Source organism: Trichomycterus rosablanca, chromosome 24, assembly GCF_030014385.1.
Source record: "Trichomycterus rosablanca isolate fTriRos1 chromosome 24, fTriRos1.hap1, whole genome shotgun sequence".
Taxonomy (NCBI): domain Eukaryota; kingdom Metazoa; phylum Chordata; class Actinopteri; order Siluriformes; family Trichomycteridae; genus Trichomycterus; species Trichomycterus rosablanca.
In genome coordinates this window covers 4,155,183-4,174,882 of record NC_086011.1, presented here as the reverse complement: position 1 = coordinate 4,174,882, position 19,700 = coordinate 4,155,183, and the positions used below count along the sequence as shown (strand labels likewise).

The 19,700-nt window shown below is 38.5% G+C and overlaps 1 protein-coding gene across 2 annotated transcripts in view; it reads right to left on the bottom strand.

Moving 5' to 3' along the window:
- flnbl (filamin B, like) overlaps positions 1 to 16,910 on the bottom strand; it is a 62,080-nt gene extending 45,170 nt beyond the window's left edge. For both annotated transcript variants that reach the window (XM_062986951.1, XM_062986952.1), the window contains exon 1: positions 16,500 to 16,910. In XM_062986951.1, the coding sequence (XP_062843021.1) occupies positions 16,500 to 16,791 (292 nt within the window). In that variant the 5' untranslated portion in view covers positions 16,792 to 16,910. The remainder of the gene's footprint in view (positions 1 to 16,499) is intronic.
- Between the last annotated feature and the right edge of the window lie 2,790 nt (positions 16,911 to 19,700).

The following is a 19,700-nucleotide window of genomic DNA, read 5'->3' as shown; positions in this document are numbered from 1 at the left end:
AACTAGACAATGACTTAATATGTTAAAAACGATTCTAAAATAGCTAAAAATCATGCTTCTAAAATGAAATACCAAACGACTTACACTTCTTTGAGAGAAGATTGTTTCATTAAACTGTTTGTCTGCAGTCTGACAAACACAGACCATCTGTAACAAAACACTGTCAGGCTTTTATTTTATGTTATATTGGTTCAGCACAGACACAGAGTTAAACCTTCCCAAATAGTGATTTTAGAATTTAAATGCGAGGACCTAAACAATTACCAGAACTGATTATTCACGCATGTGATTCAGAGAGCTTTCATTAAATGTTGAGTCTATTAAAGTATTTGAATGGCAAGCCTGACGAGAGGGGTAAATTATTCAAGCCATGTGTGCCACACTTTTGTTTAGGCACACACAGGATTGGACAGCAGGGCTCATGGTTTCGTTCCAAACATGTTAAATCACTTCCAAGAAGTTTACATCAGAGATGAAGTGCTGTGAAGGATTATTTCACAGATCTACAAATACTCCCACATCGTCATTCCAGTACACTTCACCCATTATCATGATATGCATGATTACCACAGACTATAAAACATGGAATACAATAAAGCATTGTGGAAAAACAAGCACATACCAACGACAAGCTAACGTTTTGAAAACTGTTACTGGGTCCACAATAATTATCATCAAGGACAAACTACACTTTTAGAGATGTACTGTATTATACATTTTGGTGTACCTTTTAATACATTAAGCCAGTTTAGCAACATGCATTTCACAGATTCATAGAGCTTTCATACAGCATTCAGCTACGAAGTCTCTATAAACACAAACTCAAACTCATGTTGCAATTCATTATAATTTGGTCGTTCTTTTGCAATTTAAAGTATATTAGAGGTGCTCTGGTTAACTAAAGTTTTTGTGAAGTGGAAACACCCAGGAGAAACAACAACCTAGCAACAGAACTAGATTTTTTTGCTGTATACACTTAGCTTAGTGCATGGTGATCATAGCCTTGTTTTCATCCCCATTAGCATGGAAGCTCAGAGTTAACTGTAACAGAGTAAAGCACAAGCCCACTGGACTCTGAATCAGGGGAAATTGTAGTGATTTTGAGACTTAATCGTACAGTCTGACCAACAAGTCAGAGTTGTACAAATATTACCAGAAATGCAATGGTTTGCTGATGCATTTGATGGCTTAAACCTTTAAAATGATATTAGAGAATTTGGAGCTTCCAAAAGAACAGAGGCATTGCTAGTCTGTTGATTATCTAACGATTATCTATCTATTTATTTATTATTAACATCTCTACACAGAGCTTAGACCTTAACCCCATCCACCACTGTTATAATGAATTAAAACACTGACTGCATGACAGATCACAAGCAACCTCTGTTACTTAATAGAAGTAAATCCCTGAAGTCATGTTCCAATAGTAAAGTGAAAAACTGTACACGTCCTGTAGTCTGAGCTTATGACTTATTACAACACAACACATAGCGGCTGTGTTGTCAACAACAAAACCAGTGGTGTAACATTCCTGTGGCCGGTCTCACAGCGCTACAGGAAGCGCCATATGATAATTACCTGCTGTCTTGTGCATGAAACTCGACTCCAGAGGAAATGCCGCCCCTCCACATTAGTTCTCTGACCTTTGTTTATCGGTACAATGCATTAAAATTTGGTGCTCTGTGCCAGTAAAGTAAGAGTGTTTATAGAATCGGAGATGTTGGGCTCTGTGCTGTGTAATACAGCAGGAACAGAATAAAAAGCTCATTTCTGTATGATGCAATAACATGAAGTCATAAGTTCAGACTGGGTCAGAAAAGGGAGTGTTCGCAGGGGGGTTTCAAACAGTGTCACTGTTTTTCTTTATAAAAGTATGTGATTTATTTCTTTATTCATCAACCTCATTAAAATTATTTAGTCCAATTATGTGTGTGCTTTTGGTTCAATTCCCAGTGACTCAGACTAGCTTAGAGTCTCTAATGGAATTATTTTACTAGCTCCCCTCGGTACGCTAAAACAACACCGCCTGTTATGTGAATATCCACTGCAATATTATACCACATGTGCTGGCTACTAGTTCGTTGTAAAACTCTACACATTTAGGTTTACAATATTTCTATTAACCACAATACACCCTTAACAGAGTGTAATAACTTCTATAAAAATCTTCACAGACCAACAACATACTTGCAGCTCACCTAGGAGTAAAGAAAACCACGTTTTAGCCATAATATGTGTAGGATATAGGATGAAGACCAGCTACTACTTTAAACAAACAGTTCAGAAACTATTTGAGCACAAACTGGTTCTTTTACATAAGTCATTTGGCACCAAGAGTTTCAGTGATACAATAAATCTGCCTGCACATGTGTTACATAAATCTTAAAATAAAACATTAAACAAATGTGAAGACAGAAAGAACAAAAGTCATAAAGTTTATTCAAGAAAATTACTTATTGGTCCTGGATTCAGTAAAGTTGCTTTGAGACAATGTTCATTGTAAAAAGCATTATACAAATAAAATTGACTTGACTTATTCTTATTCTACATGGATCACGTTAAGTGTAGTCCTGGATATCAAACACGATGCAACCAAGAACTCAGACAGAAGTAAAAACAAAAGGAAGGTAAAAAAGTAGCACTGTTGAGTGCGTTTGTAAAAACTATATGCGACAGATTTTATTTGTGAGCACGTTTCACTGGCATTGATGGAAGGAACCCCACTTTAGTAATTTCTTGTAAGAGGTTTGAGTTGAAGTACGAAATGCTAGTGCTGGTTACAGTGACAGAACTAAGAACCTGTTCCAATGAGGTGGCTCATCACTGAAAAAAAGGTGTTGAAAGTTAGGAGAAAGTTAAATCACCCAAAATACCCATCAAACTTGGCACTGGTTTTAATACAGCAAAAACAAGAATTCCAAGAACTCAAGATCTGGCATCAAGACAAACGAAACGGTAGTTAGTTTCAGTTGTTAAATTATATCAGTAGGGCAGATATGGGTAGTAACATGCCATGTTAAACTTGATTGGCTTTCATTTGTAAATTTTCTGTATATTGTAGAGAGCTACCAACAGCCGGAAACAAATTCCTTGTATGTGCAAACATACATGGTGAATAAAGCTGATTCCAATTTCTGATGGTGAACTCGCTGCTGTACAACCCCTGATCTGATCCAGTAAAGCTGAATCACCCCGAGCCCCCTCTGACACGCGTCTGATCTGCAGCTGTTTCTTATCTGCCAGCGGTGGGTTCCCACACAGAGCCGTATCATGTATGGACAGCTATGCTGTGGTCCATGTGACTACCATTTAGGAGCTGAAGATACTGATCTGAATTGATTTTATTTATTTCTTTAAAAAGAAAAGATCTGGAATTATTCTCCCCCAAAACATAAGAAAATTGCTGATTGAACACACAGTGTATGGGGCATGTTTCTTCGTTACCATCAAGGGACATACATAAACCATATCTTGACATGATGCTCTGGTTCTAATTCAAATCAACAAGCTGACCTCATCAATCCACATTATTGCTGCTTATTTCCTGGGGTTTTACACATTACCTCATCAAATAATGTCACGACCCAACAGCTGCAGGACAGCATGATGTAGATTCATAAAGTGATTTGGTGCTGGAAAGTGTTGAGAGCCAAAACAAAATGCTTCATAACTCAATCAACCCTGATGAAGCAATTAAATCAAACAAACAGCTGGACTAAACCAGTGGCATTCACGTTTTAGTAACCCCCCCTTGAGCATACATGTGGTCAATTTCCAAACCCTTTCCCTTCAGACACTGGAGCCTGCCAGAAAAACTGAAAGTACAAGCACCTGAAGTACAACTCGTGAATATTGGTTGTGAAATACATGCATAAAATCTAAATGGTTTGGTTCTACAGGATCTGTGTGTTAAATATCAAAATGTAATACTCACCTCCTTCCGCCATTAATAACAGATTAACTGGGCTACTAGAGATGCACAAATGCTCCCCACAATTTTTTAACATGATACCTGCTTCCTAATTGCCAGTCCTGAGAAGTCAGCAGTGTGACTGGACACAAACTATCCAAAAGCCTGATAATATGTTTAGAATAAGAAACCATTTACTGCATATATTACCAAGCCAATACCGACCCAAACACAAAATCAGGTTGGTGTATCTTCACTCACTAGCAATTATTTTAGACGTGGTAATAACTGTTTGACAAGCTCATGTTTTAATTACAACTACTTCACATTTTTTACTAAATAGAAAGCAACACTTAACAAGCCTTAACAAGTTAAAGTATGTTGATGCTATATGCATCCCATTTTCTGAATGATCTGGGTTATTTCTTCTACGTCCAATACACAGTCCTGTTCTGCACATGTGTATTTTAAAAAGACTGACAAAGTGTCAAATGGATCAGGGGGAACTGGGTTCGATAGCTGTCTGTATAGGCCCCCAACCTCTAAAATACATGTACAAGGTACATTGGTTGTGTAAATCACACCTAGGTGAGGGACTGCTTGAGTTTTAAAGAAGCTGGGATATGCAGAGAAAGCATTTCATTGTACTGTACACGTCTACATTCCATCGGTCCTAGATTAACCTCATCCTTAAATTGTATGCTAATCACAAACATTAATCATCCACATGAATTTTATACCTATTGCTATTTACACCCTCGATGTTTTGCAAATAAATACCCCCCCCCAGCCATTGGAACACTCCCTTACAGGCCTAATCTGTAACTAATGACAACTTACTAAGACACACAACACTATCAAAACATGCCTCCTCTAACCTTTTAAAAACTATTTTGAAGTCACTGTGCTTAGATCCTATTCTGCTGATGTGTGAAACTAAACAAGTCAAATTAAATACGTGTCTGGGGCTTCGAGTGACGCCATCAGCAGCAACCGCCCAGGATCTGGAAGAGGGGCTTTCACCTATGGGGGACATTCTTTCACCATGAGATCACGAGCATCCCTGCTGACAGAGCCAATGAGAAACAAAGGAGAACAGAAGGCCCCACTCTCAGAACCCACATTAACAGTCAGGTCAGGTCACTCCAAAACATTGTGAGGCTCCCACAAGCCAAGAAAAGCTAGCAAATTACTACAACTTTAATAACCATTATGTGATGCTAAAATTCATGTATAGCCTTCAGTCTCATTGACTGGCATCAATAAAAATAAAAAAACTCAGTTCTGGCTTGTATAAGGGAAAACCCACACATGGTCTGTATTAAAACAGGCATTAGACAATAAAATGGCACACACTCAAGAGCAAGCAGACCCTTACAAAATGTTTATCCTTGAAAATTTATGTAATTCATAACGTCTCCTTTAATTAATGTCCAAACAGAAGAACCGTTAACTGAAAAGATCTGGATAAACCCAACAGGCAAAAGCTTTTATATCATCAAAAAAAGACCAAAATATTTTTTTCAGCAAGTTCGGCTGTAACGCAAATTGGATAAATGAAATACAACTGGTGTTTTACAGGACCGTCCCGACAATGTTGGTGGCCCCCGGGTCATTTGGGTACATTAGAATTATATGCCATTATCCAAATCTGGCATAAATAAGCAAGTTGGGGACAGAACAGACAATGACTCATCTGTCAAATACGCTTCGTATGAGAATGTAACAGTCACCAGTTAAAACCATTTAACATTGTTATTTCAGAGGAAAAAAGACCCACATTTCTTAGATTGCATTCATAGCATCCAGCCAAATCTTCATTAAGTGAACTTAGAAGTGCTGGAACATACACAGACATGGTCATCCATCAACCAATTAAAGGCTTTTTAATGTAAGCTTTAGAAATGCACAAAATCCCTATGATCCGCTGGCCAAATAAAAATGAGAAACAAAACATTTATAAAAGCTAAATCATGTCCCTGAAGCAGAAGTGACTTACTAGTGGTCACTGCTAAAGGTCACCATGCCATACTGGTCAAGACTTAAGGAGAAGAGGCATGTCAAACCATTACTTATTAAGAGAAATAATTGCTGTGATGGCATATCTGAAACAGAGTTTTTATTCTTTAAATGTTTGTATCATGCATGCTGAAAGCTTATCCGCCTAGAATTAACATGGCAGCAGAATTTGAGTAAAAGCCAGTCTGGAGAATCTAGTTTGTTCTTATTAACAAAACTGGTTTTATTTCCTTTGGCTTTAACTGTAAAGGACAAAAAACGATGAGGTTTACTCACCGCCTTGTACGAATCTTTGTATCAGCCACATAACTCCTGGCTTATCACCTCTAAAACAAAACCCCACCACTAGGCTGGCACACCCAAGTTCATCCCACACACAACAATCTTACCATTTACTGAACATGCGTGTGAATATTCATGCAGGATGAAACCTTTCATCTCTCCTAAAGAACAGAGGGGCATATGGAGGAGTTTCATCCTTTCAGATCTCAACCATCCTCTTTATATAAGCATGTACTTATTCCACACAATGACATCAGTGTGCTGGTGGAAGAGTGTAAGATGTTCCCACTTAACTGTTTAACCATATTTTACCTCCTACTGGTTATGGCATCTTAATTACGTTCCATCAAAGAGTGCAGGATTGGTGAAAGGAAGATGGTTGAAACATTTATGGAGAATCGTTACGGGAATGATTGAGTCATTCAAAGTGAGTGCAGGTTTTAATTATTACACTCAGAATGGCTGAAAGTATGTGGACACAGCAATGAGTGTGGTTAAAATACCTATATTCAATAATTTGTTGCAATCAGGTTTTTAAAAAAGCCTCCAGCTTTTAGGCCACAGTTGAATGAAAGCCTTTTCTGTTTCAGCATGAAACTGCCCCGTGCTCTAAACACGAGGTTCATAAAGACATGGTTTGATGAGTTACTCCATAACCTCAGTGAAATGGATAGAGCCATAACCTCAACCCTATTAAACACATCTAGGATAAAATGGAAAGTTGACCATGTGCCAGGCCTTCTTGTCCAACATCGTTATGTCCATGGTTTTGGAACAGGACGTTCAACAAGTGTATATGGTGCAGCGGTCTTCAGAGCTACCAGCCCAACCGCCCAAACCTGCCTGTGTCAGGACCCAAAGTCTGAATATTTTACTGAGAAGACCAATGTACTGATCATTAAAGCCCTGAGGACTGTACAGTAAATTTAGCATTCAGGCTTACACCTTTTGGACTGCAGATTCTGATCATCTGAAAACACCGTGGTGGGATATGAAAGTAGTGAATATGCTGTGCCACAATTAAAAGTATGTTAGGTTCAATTAAAGACAATAATTTAAATATTTTAAATGAGTCTCACCAGCCTTTCCAGTTGTTTTTAGATTTCTTTTATAAACACACTGCTTTAATTGTCCAAATTGACGCCACATTGTAGGCATGAATATGACACAGTAAGCCAACAATCTTGTGTTTCCACCATCAAATCCTGACAGCAGTTAAGAATCACTGACAGCTGCTCGAGCTGGGCTTAAATCCAGATATGAACTAAAGCAATGTTCATGAATAGCATTCTTGCTGATTTAAACATAACTATGCTCATAAACACGAAATGTTACACGGTTCTGATAATCCAACTGTACAGCTGAAATGAGGCCTGGAGATCTACCACGTACCTGCACAGTTTACTTCAAAAACCTCTTGTCTGAGGTAGTTTTAACTTATGAATTGAAGAAATTGGGTCAAATGTATTAGAAGCACGCCAAAACAAAAAATGACATTTTTATTTTATTTTTTTTTATCAGCTGCTGCTGTTTATTTTACAGATTTCAGTGAAGTATATAATGGTTGAGCTTTGGGAAAGTAATAAAGGTTTTAAGAGGCAGTGCTTTATACCTTTGACCACAAATGGAATTACTGCCACCTCTCTCAGTACGTTTTTATAGTACTTGTCAAATTCATTTTGTATTCAGATTACTACATTGATGCCACAGCGGGGGAGCAGTTTATCATACAATAACAAATTTATTACTAGCAACAGCTGATTCATGGATGCAAGGAGGCCTTGCCATAAGTTCAGGAGGCGACTGAGAAGAACACGCCTGTGCTGTCATCCATAAAAAACTTCAAGAAAGCAGCACAAAAGCAGTATTAGCTGATTTTACGACTATGATAGAAAAGATCTGCCTTTTCTGAGCCATGCTTTGCTGTTCTAGCAGTGAAAAAAAAAAGTGAGAGCTGAAGGGTAAAACTCATCCGGCTGCATCTCAGGTTACCCAGTCAGGCAGATACAGTTCAGCGTCCGGTGTGATATAAGAAACCACTCTTTGTGGCAGTGCAGTGACAAGGACAAAAGCTAGAAACCTCAATGACACTAAGAAAGAGCTCTCTGAAAACCTCTTTGTGTAAAAAAGGTAAATTAAGACATTTTTAAGCAGCACAAAAAAACTTTTCTCCACAGCCAAGGAGGAAACTAGTACTAATGGCCCAGGTGACCAGAATTAAGAGACTGAAGTACAAACAGGAGCTGAATTGGTAGGATGGTGCTGTTATTCTAGGATCAGGTCAGATTTCACATGGTATTTTTTCAGGCTTAAGTGCAAAGAAAATCATGTGCACAGACCATTCCAGGTTTATACTGGACATTAATAAAAAAGTAAACATCTGCACACTGACCTAACATAGGGAAAGCCTGGTACTGGCAGTAATGTAGTCACTCTGGAGGTAAGATTTACTGCTTAATAATTAGTGTTTCTCAGGTTCATCTTAGTCATATACAGTGACTTTTTGCACACTTGATTGTTAAATAATATGCCCTCAAAATCAATTCCACAACATCCAACAATCAAGCTACACTTAATCACCTATTTAAAATGATTATCAAAGATCTGAAAACTCTTCAGATTATTCACTCAAGTATTCAGACTTAAATGTATTTATTTATTTATTAGGATTTTAACATGATGTGTACCGTTTCTGTCATGCACGTAACCAAAGTGTGTAAAACAAGATTCATCAGATCACAAGTTTAATATCAAACACAGTCATGGAGAATTTTGTATCTCCAATTTACCTCACTTGCACGTCTTCGGACTGTGGGAGGAAACTGGAGCTCCCGGAGGAAACCTACACAGACACGGGGAGAACATGCAAACTCCACACCGAAAAGACCCGGACCGCCCTGCCTGGGGATCAAACCCAGGAGTTTCTTGCTGTGAGGCGACAGAGCCACCGTGCCACCCTTAAATACTTTGTACAAGTCCTTATGGCAGTAATTACAGCTAAAAGGGTTTTTGGTACGTCTCTACAAGCTTTACACTGGATTTAGGCAGTTTATGTTAGTAACAGCTGGGTGATGTGTGATGCCCAATTTTCACCAAACAGAGCTCACTTGCTGTTCCGCCCAAAGAGTTAAAGTGAAAAATGGACTCCGCATGTAAGGAAAAATGGCAATATCAAGAAACATGCTGCTTAACTACATTGCTGCTGCAAATTTAACAGGAATGCGAGCTTCACACACCAACAGATATTTCCAAATAGCTGACAGTTTTGGATACGTGTCATAATAAATACTGTGACTGTTATAGGATCACAACACATAACCCAACTTATATAAGTGCAACAGTAAATACAAAACTAAACAAAACAAGGTTAAATGTCTGTAGCTATATAATACAAATGTTGGGCAAGTTCCATTTTGTCAAAAAGACATAAGCCAGTGCTTTGTTCAAACTTGCCATCATGATAAATTACGAGGCTCTGCAGATCTTTCATGCACTGATGTCATCCTTGATAAATACAACTCAGTGACAAAAACACAGCTCACAAAAATCTCAGGTAATGAACTAAAATACAAGATAAGATTTCTTTGAACTTTTGTTTGTGCTTTTATTTGCTCTCAAACAGATTAAGGAGCACAAGAGATTTCAGTGCAGACATGCCCAAACCATAATTCAGTCATCGGTACCTGCAGTGGGCCTTTCATGATTTGGCCCAGGACCAAGGGTGGAGTCGCCATGATATGAACAAACTGTGCATGAACAAACTGTTTACTTTAGAACTGCTCCACTGGGCCACATTGTCTGCTACAAAAGTCCTGTTCGGGTCCATCCTTAGGTCACTAGACATAGCAAAAGTGGTTCTTACTGCAAGTAAAATCCCAACCAGTCTTATGGGAATCCTCTTTTATATGCAGCCACCAAGGCAGGTAGTTGTGGTAGCGATTTATAACATATCTGTTAACCGCTGACTATTGATGGTGGGTTATCAATTAAAATTGGCCAAATTGCCAGACAGCAATGCAACATCACTAGACATTTCCACTGCTCATAAATCATCTGATGGTGTCCTTTATATATGTATACATGATTTTATGCAGCAAGAACTACCAAACAGCTAAAATCCACTCATTTAGTAACGTCTAGGTTCTTTGTGTGTAGAAATGTGCACAGGAGTGAGAGCTCATATTTTTTATATTACACAACAAGCCGAAAGTCGAATACTAAAACTATAAGAACATACAGGTGTGGGTGAAGGCGGACATGCTTTTGATTACCCTCAGAGCTAAAGCATTCAAAACATTTGCCTTCCGCAGCTTAAACCCGTGTTCAGAACACAGAGAGCGATTGTGCAAGCTCACGGCAGGAATGAGATCACTGACTGCTAGGCTTTCAAGCGAAGACTTAGCTCACATGGCATGTCAGGTGAAGGTAAAATATTAACTTTAATCTTACACCAACCCATAGCACAGGTCTAAAGAGCAGCGTGACTGATTTGTTTTTGGTTTTTTAACTGGTGGGGGGTATTGCACTTTAAACCAATGTGTATTTTATCACCTCAACATGCATTTTGTAGCCAGAACATACCTGAAGATATTTAACACATGGTCTGTTTGTCTGTATACCCTTGTTGGCAGTAGGATTGACACCGTACATAAACATTATCTTTATTGATGAGCTCACTAGTCTCACATTTACACCCTAACTTAATCCCTAAAGTAAATGTTTTAGTAAGCAGCTTACCATTGGATTCAGTTCTCTGTACTTGTACTTGTGTATATTACTTTGAGTGTATGGTATTAAACAGGATTAGCAGAGAAATGCACAATCATTACTGCACACAAATTACTTTCTGGTTGAATCCCAAACCTCATCCAAGGCAAATTGCTACACAGTGAACAACTATATGATTGGTACGTAATATTTACATGATATTTAGCATGGCAGGGAATGGTTTGAAACACAGCCAATGAATCACTAGATCATGTGCAGTTCCAAGCATTAACTTAGGGGGTGTAAAGCACAAAACAACGTTGAACTTTAAGGAAATGTACTGTAACTAACACAACCAGATGTTAAATAGCAATTTTTAATGTCAAGTTATTCACCAAAACTGAGTCAGTTGTAGGGTCATTTATCAACTGACAAATGTGTCTTGCTGGATTTTTACATTTTCAATGCACACCTCTGCAAATGGATTCACTTGCCACATGGTCACTGGTGAGGGGACTCTAGAGACTAAAAGAGAGTCAATGAACGTGATCATGTTTCAGTCACATAAAAGTCTTCCCGCAGTAACAGCAGCAAAGGGGATTCCAACTTAATCATGTCCATGCTTCTAGAATGACACTCAACAGGTACATGGTTGATGTATCCACATATTTTTGGCCATGCATTGTAAAATAAAACAGAAAGAAAAGGGCTCACACTCATTCCAGCCCTGATGGTGCAGCCCAGTGGGATCAGCAACAAGCCTCATGAATTAGCTGTAAACTAGCAGACCCATAAATACACAGGCCAAACCCATGACCTCATCTGTGATGTCAGAGAGTTTGAGGACAGGCATTTTCATGCAGCTAAGGCAAAACCTCGGGTCAGTCCGAGAGTACAAACGGCACATGTGGTTCCCATGGCAATGCACTACGCGTTTCCTGTGCTGACCTTGGTCACTCTTTATTACTGGAGTTCACAAGCGCTGCAGGAGACTCTGGGCAACAGGAAAAGCTGTGGTTAACAATTCTGGCATTGACAGTCAGTTGTAATGTAATGGCAGTTTACAAATGCAAAGGGCAGCAGAGGTGAAGGTCATGACCACTTCACGTGAACTACAGGAGAATCCATTAAGTCTATGAATCTAAAATGCTGTAACTTGGGACAGTGGCAAACAGACACAAGGTTTGGAACATAGTGTGAAGGCGTGCCATGCTGTTCCAACCTTGTAACATTTGGTTGAAAGTACACAGATCTGTCCTTCCCATAAAGTATCATTAAGTATCATTAATCCCCTAAATTGGTAAGCAAGGAGTGTCCAAGTCCAAAACTACACATGCACTGTACATATCACCTGTTTTTTCCTCATGGTGAACAAAAAAGTAACCAAGACTTTTGAGAAGAAGTGTAATCAAAAGTTAGAACCTTTTGGTAACTAAAATATAATGTGTACTCAGATAAGTACTAATTTCCTTTACCAAACACCTGTGCTGAATTTGGTCACTGTTCTAGCTAGAGTTATACTATTGGTAACCAAAACTGCCTGTAGAGGTAGATATTTACTATCCAATGACGGGACCATGAAATAAGAGAAGTGAGCTGTATTGTCACTACATTTGAGAATTGAACCTAGTGGGACCTAATCTAGCACTAATCGAGTTTTTTTCCTGTTCCAGTGAGAGACAAATGTATAATGCAACTCTAAATCTAGATTGTTGGAATCATTTTCTTTGTTATAACATTTATGGTATCAACCAATCAGTGTTTATTCAACAAGTGTGAATAGAAGCACTCATCGTGCCTGACAAATGGACTTGAGATGAGGTTTCGGTTTCACACGTGTCAGAGTGCACCGCCCGACTTCCACAAACACCAGGTTTTTGTCACTAAATAAAAAGGCATCACTAATATTCCAGGACAGTGGGTACATATTCCACTCCAGTGAGACCATGAGCAGGTCCATTAATTCCCACATGCACCTGACAGTAGTTAGCACAGGCATTTCCACCTTCCCAAGTTTCAGAAGGAATGAACTTCCTTTCCACATCCCTGCTGTGTTTAAGTTTCCTGTGGACTGTTTATGGCCAAATCAGGTGCTGCCTGTTTGCCCAGCTTATGTTTGTCACCTAATCTAAAAGCTTGATCCTGAATACTTCTTTATTCACCAACCACTGACCAACAGAACAAGCAAGCTGACAGTTTGAAGTCAGCTATTTTAAAGGATATTACACTGGACAGACTTCAAACCTAATAGTGACTTCTGACTGATGTAGTCAGGGGATTTCTGTAATGAGAAAAACAAGACTCGTATAACATACATGGATCTTAAAAACCACAGAAGATAGGTTAAAGATAGTAAGACACAGGACTTCCTGTAGGTATCGACTCACCATAGAATAAACAAGGGTTGTGCTAATAAAGACATGACAATCCAGTACGACAAGTTTTGACGGGTTTATGAATCAGGGCTGAAGGTAAAGAGAAAAATGTGGCATGGAGGAAAATTACAAGTTAAAAAAAAGGTTTGTAAGAATTGTGTGTAGTCGTTGGCAATTTGGCCATGTAAGTTAATATTGTGAGTAATATATATATTGTGAGTCATGAAAAATCCCATGTAGTCCAAAATGTAGGTTTGGTCTACAAAGCAGTGGAACCATAAAATCAGACATATGTATTTCATAGCATTTTTGATAATCTCAGTTTCTGAAACTGTTTTTGTTTAGGCTTTTCTTCCACTGGTAAATATGATCCAAAGAGTATGTATTCATAAACAGAAACAAAAAAAGAGAAACAATACTTTAATACTTCATTTACTTAAAGTTAAAAAGGAGTAGAAAATCACAACCTAAATATTGTACTGTATAACTTTCCTGCTCAAAGCAAAAGTTTACACCCAAGGCTGCAATAAGTACTGATAACCTCTACTCTTTAATCTAGGTGGGACAATCGGACTCTGTTCCTGCAAGGCCACACCCCAGCAAAGATCTTCTTCCATCCTGAATAAGACCAAGTTCAGCCCATGAAAGCCATGGAAACCAGATAAGAAATTGAACCAGGGGTGATGAATGAAAAAAGCATGCTAACCTCAGCAGTGCTAAATCCTACCAGGAATAAAGTCAATCAGCAACTCTAGAGAACTTTTTAATTCCAAGTCCTCAGTCTATTGCTTTTCACTGATTTTTAAATAAAAGTGTAATTGATTCTGCTCTTTGGGTAGAAAAAAAAAAAATGGTACTCATGTCCAATAAAAATCCAGCAGATACCCTCACCCTGTATTAGATAGGTACACTGCTAGAAAATGCAGCACTTTTGCTTTCTTTGTCTGGTATTACACTAATTATTTTGCTGTCAAAAAAAGACTGAGGTTGTTGCACAACCAGATAAAACAATTACATGACTGTTGGCAGGTCTGTTAAAAAATCTTGTTTAATCTAATAAGTACACATAAAAGATCTGTAATCAGAACTCGGCTACAAATAGTCTTGAAAGAGAGACATTTTTTTTGCTTTTCCGTGCTTTTCTCTTCATGGATTTCTCTCAAGATCTCCTAAATAAATTTGATCAAGATCCTGAAAGCTATGGACTGTAGCTTTTATCTGAGCCATTACTACACGTGCAGCTGGTTCTCATTCGATTAAAAAAAATAAAATAAATAAATAAATAAATAAAAAGTCATACTGAGAATATTGTTGGTGGACGTTAAATATAAAGCTTGAACTAATTTTAATATTTAATCCCTAGGATTTAATAAATGTTTGGTTAACAATGAATGGGGTGTGGTTTAAGTGCGACTTAATGTAGTAAATACATTATAATAAAATTAATAAATATTTAGGAACTCATTGCTTTCAGGTTAGATGGAGGACTGTCATATACATGTCAAGAGCCTGTAAGGGGGTTTTAATAAGCACTTGATCAAGACAAACAAATCCAAGAAACATACAGTAGGGGAGAATATTTAAACACTTAAAGAGGTGAACATAAATCTAGTAATGGGTAGAAATGAAAATTAGAAGTTGAGAAGGTCAGGTGAAATGTTTAGCATACTACTGTTCAAAACTGCAGCAGCCGTTCACTCATCAGTTTACTTCTCACCGAGACATGGGATCTCGCATCTAACTGCCATCAGACATGAACTTCAACTTAAATGTTCTGACTGAATGCTACTAAAAGCAGACTGAACCAAGAGGAACTTGCAAAAACAGTCTGAGTCTTGACCAAAGCCTGATAATCCAGGAGAAAAAGCCACAGAGATAACATCCTCTCTTGTTAATAGGGATTTAAGTGAGACGAGACGAACACCAGAGACGATAATTCACATTAATATGAGAACAGTAGTGTAAACATTAGCTTTAGTAACCATGCCGAGGAAAATTATGATATCAGAAAAATATGAGTTGTGACATTCTCATAACATATTTTTAAAGCTTTTGGTGAGATGGGGTTGCATCCATAAAAATCCTTTTACAAACAGAACGTAATGAGAAGCACAAGACCCATTGACTTCCGAAGAAACTCGCCCCACAACCGACCTTTACCAACATCATGGGAGCTTACACACCTTAGGCTAAGAAAGCAGTTGTGACAAAATCCGGTGGTGCTTACTCCCTGCTTACAGAGGCCATTCTTCTGAGATTAGACTTTGGCACAGTATGATTTATAGTTGGAGCTGGATCTGTGAGGAGGGCCTGTGGTGGCTTGTGGTCATCACTGTGATTAAAAGCCCTAAAACATCAGTGAATTCTTTGAACTAGCAGCTCATGGCTGAGCTCATAGGATGCAGGGGAGAAAAAGCTTTCAACAGTTTCTAAGCACATGCTGCTCAACTAAGCCACCAAGGTTTGCACCGAAATAGCCATTTACAAATGGGGGCTCTGATAGATGCACATAAAGCATGTGTGATAAAGTGATGTAAAGAGACTTTGTGTTAATGTAAAAAACGGATTAATTGATACTGGACAAAGACCATCTGTGCCCAATCATTGTCCTACTTTCTCCTCCGTCCCTGCCTGCACATGTAGGTAAGCATGGTAAGTATTTTATCCTGGTTTAGTTGAGAAACAGATAAAGACTTAAAGATTTATACTGGAAACTGTACTATATTTAAAACTTTATACTTTAAACTGTAATTTTAACTGTATACTTGAAACTGCATCTTCCTGCACATTCATTTATTTACATATTTACACATTTATTTTGTTTATTCATTCACTCATCCATGCAACCTCACTTGTGGTGTTGACTTGTTACAGCTATCCAATAAATGTAAAATACAGGTACATTAAAGGTCTTTGTTGTTGGGTTTGTGTATGTTCAGTTTCTGTATCTGTACTGTTATTTGTACACTGTTTTGCATTTGAATTTTTTATTATAGTGTGCACTTTCATTGCTGTATAATGCTACTGGGGCTTTAATTATATTCGGGATCAATAAAATATCTATCTATCTATGAAAGACCTCAAAAGAAAACTGCACATAGTAAGTTCAGTAACAGTGCTGCATGTATTATTAAAGTAGGTGTGTGTGGTGTGAATGGATGGTAGGAGGCATCATGAGGGACAAGCTGAACCAGTCTGCGGCTTACCTATAGACACCAGGCGGATGTTCTCCCGGTCCAAAAACTCCAGAGCTACCGACACATTCTCCAGCTTCATCTGGCGAAACGTGGGCCTGGCGTGGTACTTCCTGTACATTTTCTTCTGACTCAGCACCTCCAGCAGAGCTATGAGACGCAGTCCGTCACTCAGGTCCAGCTGCAGGTCTCCTATCCGCTTATTGACGCACTTCAGGTGCTCATTACACCAGCGGGTGAACGTGTTCTGCTGGATCTTCTTCCACGGTGCGTCCTCGGCCAGGTCCTTCTCTGTCGCCGGCATCTTCACTAACTGTCCCTGAAACTCCGTGTTCAGTGTTAAAGCTACTTTAGTTTTTTCTCTGTAGCCCGTGTTTGAGTTTAGACGGAAATTCTTCCAGCTTCGCCGAACAGCGTCTGAACTCGCACTCCTGCACCACTAGCTTTTCACCCTGCAGCCCGGCCGCGCATGCGCACTGCGAGCACAAAGACACTCCTTCTTACCTACAGAACCGCAATTAGCGCACACGCCTAATGAGCTGTTCCTGTCAGCCAATCAGCGAGCAGGAAAATGTTCTCAGTAAGGTGGGCATATAGCAACGTAATTCAGATGTGGGGGTTAAAACAAATGTATTCTACTTATTATTTATACAGTATAGAGATAGATAGATAGATAGATAGATAGATAGATAGATAGATAGATAGATAGATAGATAGATAGATAGATAGATAGATAGATAGATAGATAGATAGATAGATAGATAGATAGATAGATAGATAGATAGATAGATAGAGTATATATATAATATATATATTTACATTTATGGCATTTAGCAGACGCTTTTATCCAAAGCGACTTACAGTACTGTGACAGAAAACAGTCTGAGCAATTAAGAGCCGTGGCGGTGTTGGGGCTTGAACCAGTGACCTTTCAATTACTAGTCCAGTTCCTTAACCACTAGGCTACAACTGATTTTTCAATCTCAACTGTACAAATGAGACAAATTAAAGGATAAATATTTACATTTACCAGACGTCTTTTATCCAAATCGACTTACATTACAATTACAGTATACAGTCTGAGCAATTGAGGGTTAAGGGCCTTGCTCAAAGGGCCAACAGTGGCAAGCTGGCAGTGGTGGGGCTTGAACCAGCAACCTTCTGATTACTAGTCCAGTTCCTTAACCTTTGAGCTACCACTGCCCTGTGGTATGGACTGGCAAGGAACATTTGGTCGATTTGGGTACTTGGGGACATTTTGCAGGAATGGTAACAGGCATACACTAAGAGAACGGTGCAGGCTTAATGCTCGACACTGACAGTCAAGGAGTCTGTTTTTTTTGTTTTCTTGGAGAAAATGGTGACTGCAAATCATTAACTATTCCAACTGATGGGCTGATTAATACATTGAAATGTTTCTATACTGATAGGAGTGGTTCTTTCCTGGATGATAGTTTCTTTATTCACATATACTGTGCATATAATGTGACTTTAGCAGTCACAGTTCTCACATGGTGGACAGATATCTCCAGAACATTCATCAGAACATCTGTTGAGAGGATCTTTGGATCTTTTAGTATAAACATATATTTTGAGACATTCTTGTATATATTTCTTGAGCCTTAACATTAAAGCAGTCATCTTGAAATGTTTTAATGAAATTTATATTCCCAAATCTAAGAAAATTTATAATTTGACGAAAAACAAATGGATCATAGGGAAACCTTCCAAAATAATATTTCATGGACAAATTTTGGACAAGAACATATTTTGTCTGTCTAAAATTAAATACAGGATTTCACAGTAAGAAAAATTCTAGCTGTCACTGATGGACTGATTAATTTAAAAAATCTAAGGTGAATGTGAGGTCATTTGTCCATGAGCTAAAGCTAAGGGTGTTGCTGGATTACACAACAGGACAATGATCCCGACCAAGTTCAAGTCTGATCTTCTCTAACCCTGACACACTTTGCCAGAGTGGGTGGTGCAAAGGTTCTGGAGAACTCAACCTCAATACTTATAATTCACGTTACTGATTAGATTTCAAAAGAAAAACACATAAGCTGGTGTCCTACATCATGTATCAGCAAGTCCGACTACATAACCACATGTCAAATAGCTAATTCTTATAATATTCCTTTTATTCAGAAGCAGCTATCGTACAGAATACTTTCTTTAAAGAAGTTTTCAGCAGTGAACAGTTCAAACATGATCAGCATTAGTCACTGAGCATTGCATCACAGTCCCAAGCAAACACACCACACCCACTCTATTACTGCTTGCTAGATTTAAGTCTGCCAAAAGGAACTCATTCACACAAGGCTTTTGTCTCTTTTTATCCAACAAACATGAGAAAGCGTCTACAAACAGAGCTTCTGTGTATTATTAATCACACCGGTAATGTCTCAGTTATTACATTAAGGTAGTGTTACTGTGGCCGTCACCTTCATTCCTTTAAGAATTAGGACATTGTCTGAAACCAGAGTGACACTGGTGACACGTCAGTTGGCCCGGCACAGTGATAATGAATAGGCAAAAGGATTTGCTCATAGTGTCCCATCTCTTTGTCCTGTGCAGTGTCTCAACCACGGATTATCTCCTCAGGGTGCTCACTAAGTGTCTGCGCCCCGCCTTAAACTTACATCTGTCTGGATTTATTCACTGATTCATCTATGGAGCTGCGTCAACTCCCCTAAGGCCCAGCATACACCTGTTAATAATAATCCCCTTCAAGTAATCCACAGTTGAGGTCAAAATTTTATATAACACTTGTAAAGGAAATGTATCTGTCAGTCTTTGGATTTCAGTAATTTCTAAAAATTTCTAAAACTGTTCTTTTCAGTGAATAAATTACTGAAACACGTTAATCCAAAAACGTTGTGACATCATTCTTTCCATCTTTAAATAAATCTGACATTTTTTAGACACTAGATTTTTATTGAAACAAAAACACTTTTTTTTTTTGTTGACCTTATGATGTGACGATGCTGTGATTGATGGAGTGATGAGGATGGACAAGATTAAAAACAAGTTTATTACTAGGACAGCACAGGTAGGAACTTTTGGAGACAAAGTTATGGAGGCGAGATTAAGATGGATTGAGCATGTGCAAAGGGGGATGAGGGTTTTATCGGGAGAAGGGATTCACAGAAATTACAACAGGGCAGTCTGAGATTCCTCAGATGTCGCATGGTCAGCTGTTATTCTCAACAG